General features: G+C 44.0%; 1 protein-coding gene across 1 annotated transcript; it reads left to right on the top strand.

Annotated features, from left to right (window-relative positions):
• Positions 1 to 1,257: 1,257 nt before the first annotated feature.
• On the top strand, positions 1,258 to 2,901 carry LOC130198463 (zona pellucida sperm-binding protein 3-like). Its single transcript, XM_056421638.1, has 9 exons — positions 1,258 to 1,333; positions 1,429 to 1,595; positions 1,676 to 1,773; positions 1,848 to 1,936; positions 2,025 to 2,205; positions 2,279 to 2,384; positions 2,480 to 2,565; positions 2,675 to 2,766; positions 2,837 to 2,901. Exons 1-9 carry the CDS (start codon positions 1,267 to 1,269, stop codon positions 2,899 to 2,901), a joined length of 951 nt encoding a protein of 316 aa, XP_056277613.1. The 5' UTR covers positions 1,258 to 1,266.
• Positions 2,902 to 9,508: the final 6,607 nt, after the last annotated feature.

Genomic DNA, 9,508 nt, shown 5'->3' with positions numbered 1-9,508 from the left:
TTTGCATCTTCTTGAGACAAGATGTGCCTGATTTTTGAAGTGTTACATAGATGAAAAAATGCCTTCCTTGAGATTTGCTTCACGTGGGAGTTAAAGGACAAGTCCCAATCAAAGATAACGCCGAGATTCTTTACAGTGGTGTTGGATGCCAGGGCAATGCCGTCTACAGAAACCACATCACCAGATAATTGATCCCTGAGGTGTTCAGAGTAAAATAACTTCAGTTTTGTCAGAGATTAACATCAGGAAGTTGCAGGTCATCCATGTTTTTATATCTTTAAGACATGCTTGAATTTTAGCGAGCTGGTTGGACTCCTCTGGTTTGATCCATAGCTATAATTGAGTTTCATCTGCATAACAATGAAAGTTTATGGAGTGTTTCCTGATAATATTGATCATAGGAAGCATGTATAAGGAAAATAAAATGGGTCCAAGCACAGAACCTTGTGGAACTCCGTGATTAACGTTGATGGTCACTGAGGCTTCATCGTTTACAAATATGAAATGGGATTGATCTGATGAATACGATTTAAACCAACTTACCCGAAGATGATCTCATTAACTTAAGTAACTAAATAGAAAAGAGTAAAGACACTTCACATGAAGGAAGCGACGGCTTTAGTTTTCTTTGACATTGAGAAAGCGTATGATTCCATGTGGAGAGATAAACTAAAAGGTGAAATTAACATACCCACATGTGGAAGCTTATTCAACTGGACAATGGACTTTTTTATTATTAAATGGAACAATTAAAGTAAAGTAGGTTCAGAAATCTTAGAAGGTTTTGACCTCAGTATACAATCAGATCCTTTAACTGAAGTTTATATGCCAGTATAGAATTTACAATAATGTTTAATTCATAAGACTGTGGGATAAATGTGAGATATGCAACTTTAAAGAAACTGTTGAACATTTATTGATAGATTGCAGAAAGTTCAGCGTGGAAAGAGAAAGACTGAAAGGCAAGATGGTAACTATATGAAGTGTTTTTACATCTTTTACATTTATCATAAAAACAATATTACTGTCTTTAAAAGGAAAAATGTCCTAAAGTCATGATGTTACACACTCCGGTACAATAGGTGGCGGTATGCACCTTAAACCTTAACTTGTAGTCCACAGATAAACTTCAGAAGAAGAAGAAGTATGATGGCCTCTGCACCTGAGGCCGTCAACACACACCAGCTGAAAGAGGTTGTCTTGATGAAAGTTGCCCGGTAACAAGGAATAAAAACACCCCACAGTGTCCAGAGCCAGCATCCAGTCATGATGGCTTTCTTTTGGCAGCGTGCACTGCTTGTGAGCCTGGCTGCTGCCATGTCGGTGTATGGAGGTAATATTGGAACAAAATGATGCACAAAGCTTTGTTATTGTGATATAACTAAAGCTGTTTGAGTATCAACTTGTTTGTGTTGTGTCTCCTTCCAGACATGAAGCTGGACTGTGGAACCGACTCTGTGAGGCTGGTGTGGACGGAGGGCAGGTCCCGGGCTGATACCTCGCTCTTCCGTCTGGGTAACTGCTTCCCCACCAGCTTCTCGGCCACCGAGGCTTTTTTCAGCGTGGACTTCGACGACTGTAACTTCAGGAGAATTGTGCGTAGCACCTCCACATGTGTACCTGCAAACTGAGTCCACTGTACTTCCTGCAGCTTGGTGACATTTGTGTCTCGTAGGTAACTGGGGATCGCTTGATGTTCACCAATGATCTGACCTACAGTTCCTCTCCTGACTCTGTGGACTTCACTCGCCCCGTTGTCTGTGAATATGAGAGGTGGGTGTTCACACTGCTTCAGCTTTGAGAGTTTGGTAACATGGCAGCTGTTTAACTCTTGCTTTGTGTTGCAGGCCTGAAGACTGGTACCCGCGGCTTCATGCCCCAATTTTCAACACGTTTGGTCTGGGAGATCTAGAGTTCCACTTTGGCCTCATGAATGGTGGGTGTGAAGCGTGACCTGACTGGAGATGGCAGCTCTCCCAGTGACTCCTGCAGCGTAATGACTCCTCTCCTGTTTACGGCTGTAGCTGACTTCTCCGGCCCCGCTGAATCCACCACCTTTCCTCTGGGCTCCTTTATCCCGATCATGGCTAGCGTGGCGCAGGAGACCCATCAGCCCTTGCTGCTGTTTCTTGAGGAATGCGTAGCGGCTACCACACCAGAGCTGCAGCCTGGAAGCACTTTGTACCCGATAATCGCCAATGAGGGGTAATCTGGTTCCACCGTTTAGCATTTTGTTGTCCAGAAATCAGACTTGACACTTTCTTTCTCCCCCACACAGATGTCTTGTGGACAGTCTGGTATCACGCTCCAAATTTGAACAAAGGCAAAAGTCCTCTGAGCTCCGCCTTTCCCTTCAAGCCTTTAGGTTTGGTCTCGGTGAAGAGGTAACGATAACTTGTACACGTTCATTTTTAGAATCGGGGCTTTATTGGTAAAACTGGAAGCCAACTGCCCCTCAACCTCACTTCTTACTCACCAGGTGTTTATCCACTGTAAACTTGTGGCTTGGGATCCCAATGGCCAGGACAACAGCAAGAAGGCCTGTCACTATGACAACGAGCATGGGTAAACATGTCACTGAAAACATTCACAATGTTCTCTGGGTTCATCAGACTTGTATGATGGAACCACTGAGAATAATTTTCTGACTCTTCTCCGACCCTCATGAACTCAGCTGGGAGCAGTTGGACAACTCTGCATCCCGCTATCTCTGTGCCTGCTGTGACTCTGACTGCAAGTCCAGGAGGGTCAGGAGTTTAGCATCAGGTATTGGTGACTTCTGCTATATCAACCCGTCACGTTTGATTTGTACTTAAACCTTTTAACTTTAAAACAGGGAAGCGTGGTATGGCACAAAAAGCTGTCCTTGGACCTCTGACCATCACTGATGTGAATTATTGACTGACTCTCCAGGTAATTCTTGTATTTTGCATTGAACTATATAATAATCTTTAACAACTACCTAACCTTGTCTTTTATTCTGGAACAGGAATGGATCCATTTTGCACACTGGCTCCTTCAATCTGAAATGGACTTTTATTATTGGTTTTGTAAACTTCTAAAAGTGTAATATTGCCCTTCATTTTAGATTATTATGAGACAATAAAAGATGGAACTATACTTGGAAGCTCTGCTTATTCTTCTGTGTGATTGTGTTCAAGGTCCAGTATTTTTATAGAGTCTTAGTGACTGCTTGATGTACACGAGCGTTAAAGGTTGGCTTCATTTTCAAGAAGAGGGTGTATACTGTCAATGATGGTTAAATAATCCTGCGCTGCAATAGACGTTTAAGTGATACCCTCGGATATGTTGGTCTTACTACGCCAATCGGAACGGAGATCTTTGTCTGAAGTGGCTTTCTATGTCTGATGGCCCGACGAAGTGTTTTTTGACCCATCGCTTGGATAAAATATGTGCCGACTCCAAACGTCGATTGTTAAAGTACCAATCATAGCTTTTGGGACTGAGGATGACTGTTGGGATTATGAAGCTATGGATTGGCAGACCGTGCACGACTTTCAAGCAGTTCAGGACCAGTGATGGATGGTCAAATGCAGAGAACTGAAATCAATGCATCATCTCACTCTTCCGGTAAGCTATTGCATCTCTTCCAGTTGCCAGCTCAGCAGCGAGCATGACTTCTTCTTCTCTTGCTCAGTGTCTCATGTATAGTTATCCCTCTGATACATGCAACAAGTGTAGTTCATTTGCTAGGTTGGAGGCAGGTCTAAGTGGGTTAGATGCACGACTCCGTGCCATCGAAGCTCAGACAGCTATGCTAGTTAGCCCGTAGTCGGCGTGGAGTTACAGTTGGCTGCTAACTGTTCCCCAGCGTTGCCCGTGCAGCCGGGAGGCTGGGTAACTGTTCGCAGGAATAGTAAGTCTATACAGAAGCCCGCTGTGCACCAACCACTTCCCGTTTCGAACCGCTTTTCCCTGCTCAGCGACACACCCGCTGAGGAACACACCCTGGTTATCGGGAGCTCTAGTCAGGAACGTGAAAATAGCGAAGCCGCGGACCACAGTCGTGTGCCTCCCGGGGGCCAGAGCGGGCGACGTTGAGTCTTGTTTGAAACTGCTGGCTATGGACAAGCGTAGATACAGTAAGATTGTAATACACGCCGGTGGTAATGACTCCCGACTACGCCAGTCGGAGGTCACTAAAATTAATGTGGAATCCGTGTGTGCTTATGCCAAGACATTGTCGGACACCGTAGTTTTCTCTGGTCCTCTCCCAAATTTGCTGACTGACGAATTGTTTAGCCGAATGTCGTCATTCAACCGCTGGCTGTCGAGGTGGTGCCCAGCGAATAATGTGGGCTACGTAGACAACTGGAAGACTTTCTGGGGAAAACCTGATCTGATGAGGAGAGACGGCATCCATCCCACGTTGGACGGAGCGCGTCTCATTTCTGCGAACATGACCAAGTTGATCACCGGACAGCCATATCTGTGACAACGCAGGGTTCATGTCATAAAGCAGAAACAGAGTAGCCCCACGCCCCTGTCACCCAGTGTCCCCCATAGCACATCCCTCCCCCGGAGCCTCCGCCCCCTCTCACCCAGTCCCTCCCAGAGCTCCATAGAGACTGTGTCTGTCCCACGGCCACTTAAACTTAAATTAATTCTATCAAAAATAAGCAGAAGAGGAGTCGTACACAATAACCTTATACAAGTTAACACCATTATTTCAGCAGTGCAACAAAACAGGACTATTAAATGTGGTCTCCTAAATATTAGATCTCTGTCATCTAAAGCTGTGTTACTAAATGATTTAATATCAGGTAATCACATTGATTTATGTTGCCTAACTGAAACCTGGCTGAGCCATGAAGAATATGTCTGCCTGAATGAATCGACTCCTCCAAGTCATATTCCTCGAGGCACCGGTCGAGGAGGTGGAGTAGCAGCCATCTTTGACTCTAGCCTATTAATAAATCCTAAACCTAAATTAAACTACACCTCATTTGAAAGCCTTGTTCTTAGTCTTTCACATCAAACCTGGAAAACACTACAGCCAATTCTGTTTGTGATTCTGTACCGGCCACCAGGTCCATATTCAGAGTTTATATCTGAATTTTCAGAATTTATATCAAGTCTGGTTCTTAAAACTGATAAAGTTATTATTGTAGGAGATTTTAATATTCATGTGGATGTTGATAATGATTGCCTTAGTGCTCCATTCATCTCATTGTTGGACTCGATCTGCTTCTGTCAGAGAGTACAGAACCCCACTCACAGCTTTGGCCACACGCTTGATCTTGTTCTTACTTATGGCGTTGACATCGAGCATTTGAAGGTCTTCCCACAGAATCCTCTATTGTCAGACCACAACCTTATAACTTTTGAATTTATACTCCCGGAGTGGACACCGTTAGTCAAAAGTTTCTACACCAGATGTCTAACTGACAGTGCTATTGCTAAATTTAAAGAAGCGATTCCTTCTGCATTTGATTCAATACCATGTCTCAATATAACAGAGGACTCCTGGTCTAAGTTTAGTCCGTCCCAGATTGATCATCTTGTTGATAGTGCCACAGGCTCACTGAGAATGACACTGGACTCGATCGCCCCTCTGAAGAAGAAGACAGTGAGGCAGAGGAGGTTTGCTCCCTGGTATAACCCTCAGACCCGCAAACTAAAGCAAACGTCACGAAAGCTTGAAAGCATATGGCGTTCAACTAATCTGGAAGAATCCCGCTTAGTTGGCGAGATAGTCTTAAAACTTATAAGAAGGCCCTCCGTAATGCCAGAGCAGCCTATTACTCATCAGTAATGGAGAACAATAAGAACAACCCCAGGTTTCTCTTCAGCACTGTAGCCAGGCTGACAGAGAGTCACAGCTCTGTGGAGCCGAGTATTCCTATAGACCTCGGTAGTAATGACTTTATGAACTTCTTTAATGAAAAGATTTTAACTATTAGGGACAAGATTAATAATCTCTTGCCCTTAACCAGTGCCAATCTGTCCTCAAGTGTAATGGCCTTGAGGACAAGGGCTGTATGCCCTGGTGTATATTTGGAGGGCTTTTCTCCCATCAACTGTGACCTATTATCTTCAACGGTTTCTACTTCTAACACGTCTACCTGTCTCTTGGACCCCATCCCGACGAGGCTGCTTAAAGACGTTTTGCCTTTAATTGGCAGCTCTCTATTAGATATTATCAATGTGTCTTTGTTAACAGGCCACGTACCACATTCCTTCAAAGTAGCTGTCATTACACCTCTCCTGAAAAAGCCCACTCTGGATCCAGAGGTGTTGGCTAACTACAGACCGATCTCTAACCTCCCCTTCCTCTCCAAGATCCTTGAGAAAGTGGTCGCAAATCAGTTGTGTGACTTTCTACATCATAATAGTTTATTTGAAGAGTTTCAGTCAGGATTTAGAAAACACCACAGCACCGAGACAGCACTGGTGAAAATTACAAATGATCTCTTAATGGCAAGCAGATAAAGGACTCATCTCTGTTCTGGTCTTGTTTGACCTTCGTGCTGCATTCGACACCATTGACCATGACATCCTATTACAGAGACTGGAGCAGTCGATTGGCATTTCAGGCACCGCACTAAGTTGGTTTAAATCCTATTTATCAGATCGATCTCAGTTTGTATTTGTAAACGATGACGCCTCGATAACCACCAACGTTAGTGACGGAGTTCCACAAGGTTCTGTGCTTGGACCAATTTTATTTACCTTATAAATGCTTCCTTTGGGCAATATTATCAGGAAACACTCCATAAACTTTCATTGTTTTGCAGATGATACTCAACTATATCTATCGATAAAACCAGAGGAGACCAACCAACTCAGTAAAATTTAAGCATGTCTTAAAGACATAAAAATATGGATGACCTGCAACTTCTTGATGTTAAACTCAGATAAAACCGAAGTAATTTTAATCGGCCCTGAGCACCTCAGAGATCAATTATCTGGTGATGTGGTTTCTGTGGATGGCATTGCTCTAGCATCCAACACCACTGTAAAGAATATCGGCGTTCTCTTTGATCAGGACTTGTCCTTCAACTCCCACGTTAAGCAAATCTCAAGGACTGCATTCTTTCATCGACGTAATATTTCAAAAATCAGGCACATCTTGTCTCAAAAGATGCAGAAAAATTGGTTCACGCGTTCGTTACTTCGAGACTGGATTACTGCAACTCCTTATTATCAGGCTGCTCTAATAAGTCTCTTAGGTCCCTCCAGTTAATCCAGAATGCTGCAGCTCGTGTTCTCACGAAAACTAAGAAAAGAGATCACATTAATTTTAATCGGCCCTGAGCACCTCAGAGATCAATTATCTGGTGATGTGGATTCTGTAGACGGCATTGCCCTGGCATCCAACACCACTGTAAAGAATCTTGGCGTTATCTTTGATCGGGACTTGTCCTTTAACTCCCATGTAAAGCAAATCTCAAGGACTGCATTCTTTCATCTACGTAATATTTCAAAAATCAGGCACATCTTGTCTCAAAAAGATGCAGAAAAATTGGTTTACGCGTGTTACTTGAGACTGGATTACTGCAACTCCTTATTAGCAGGCTGCTCTAATAAATCTCTTAGGTCCCTCCAGTTGATCCAGAATGCTGCAGCTCGTGTTCTCACTAAAACTAAGAAAAGAGATCACATCACTCCTGCACTAGCTGCTCTGCACTGGCTCCCAGTAAAATCAAGAATCACTTTTAAAATTCTTCTTAACCTACAAAGCCTTGATTGGTGATGCTCCATCATATCTTAAGGAGCTTGTCGTACCATATTGCCCACTAGAGCTACGCTCACTAAATGCGGACTACTTGTAGTTCCTAGAGTCTTAAAAAGTAGAATGGGAGCCAGAGCCTTTAGTTATCAAGCTCCTCTTTTATGGAACCAGCTTCCAATTTCAGTCCGGGAGGCAGACACAGTCACCTCGTTTAAGAGTAGACTTAAGACCTTCCTCTTTGACAGAGCTTATAGTTAGGGCTGAATCAGGTTTGCCCTGGTCCAGCCCTTGATATGCTGCTATAGGCTTATAGCTGCGGACGTTTTAGGATGCACTGAGTACCTATCTCCTCTTTTTCTCTCCTTAAGGATGAATTTTCATCTCTCAATCACACGCTACTAACTCTGCTTTCTCCCGAAGTCCTTTTGACTTTACGTCTCATGGGGTCATCGGACCCTATGAGACGCATAGATCCTATCTGCCTGATGGATCGTCTGGGTCGTAATTCCTGCTCATGACTACGCCACTGTCCTGTTGAGACTCCGCACCTCCTCCCCACCGCCATCTGCCTGATGGATCGTCTGGGTCTCCATCGTGGAATATGCCTACTATGAACTATTCATACACTGTCATATTCATTGAATGTATTTTAACTCTAAATCTGTCCTTCTGTACACATTACATCTATTGCATCTGTCCATCCTAGGAGAGGGATCCTCCTCTGTTGCTCTCCTCCAGGTTTCTTCCCTTTTTTTCCCCCTGAAGGGTTATTTGGGAGTTTTTCCTGGTCCGATGTGAGGTTTTGGGGCAGGGATGTCTATGTGTACAGATTGTAAAGCACTCCGAGACAAATTTGTAATTTGTGAAATTGGGCTATACAAATAAACTGAATTGAATTACTCCTGCACTAGCTGCTCTGCACTGGCTCCCCGTTTAATCAAGAATCACTTTTTAAATTCTTCTCTTAACCGACAAAGCCTTGATTGGTGATGCTCCATCATATCTTAAGGAGCTTGTAGTACCATATTGCCCCACTAGAGTGCTGTGCTCACTAAATGCGGGACTACTTGTAGTTCCTAGAGTCTTAAAAAGTAGAATGGGAGCCAGAGCCTTTAGTTATCAAGCTCCTCTTTTATGGAACCAGCTTCCAATTTCAGTCCGGGAGGCAGACACAGTCACCTCATTTAAGACTTTCCTCTTTGACAGAGCTTATAGTTAGGGCTGAATCAGGTTCACCTGGTCCAGCCCCTGGATATGCTGCTATAGGCTTATAGCTGCTGGGGGACGTTTTAGGATGCACTGAGCTCTCCTCTTTTTTCTCTCCTTATGAATGAATTTTCATCTCTCCATCACACGTTACTAACTCTGCTTTCTCCCCGGAGTCCTTGTGACTTCACGTCTCATGGGGTCATCGGACTCTATGAGACGGCATAGATCCTATCTGCCTGATGGATCATCGAGGTCTGGATCGTGGAATTCCTGCTACCGACCACGCCACTGTCCTGTTGAGACTCCGCCCACTCCTCCTCTCTACCTCCATCTGCCTGATGGATCGTGGAGGTCTCCATCGTGGAATATGCCTACTACGAACTATTCATACACTCTGTCATATTCATTGAATGTATTTTAACTCTAAATCTGTCCTTCTGTACACATTACATCTATTGTTCTGTCCATCCTGGAGAGGGATCCTCCTCTGTTGCTCTCCTGAAGGTTTCTTCCCTTTTTTCCCCCTGAAGGGTTATTTGGGAGTTTTTCCTGATCCGATGTGAGGTTTTGGGACAGGGATGTCTATGTGTACAGATTGTAAAG

The sequence above is a fragment of the Pseudoliparis swirei genome, chromosome 8, assembly GCF_029220125.1.
Source record: "Pseudoliparis swirei isolate HS2019 ecotype Mariana Trench chromosome 8, NWPU_hadal_v1, whole genome shotgun sequence".
In the NCBI taxonomy this organism is placed as follows: domain Eukaryota; kingdom Metazoa; phylum Chordata; class Actinopteri; order Perciformes; family Liparidae; genus Pseudoliparis; species Pseudoliparis swirei.
Note: the sequence above shows the minus strand (reverse complement) of the source record. Positions and strands in the feature narration are given on the sequence as shown.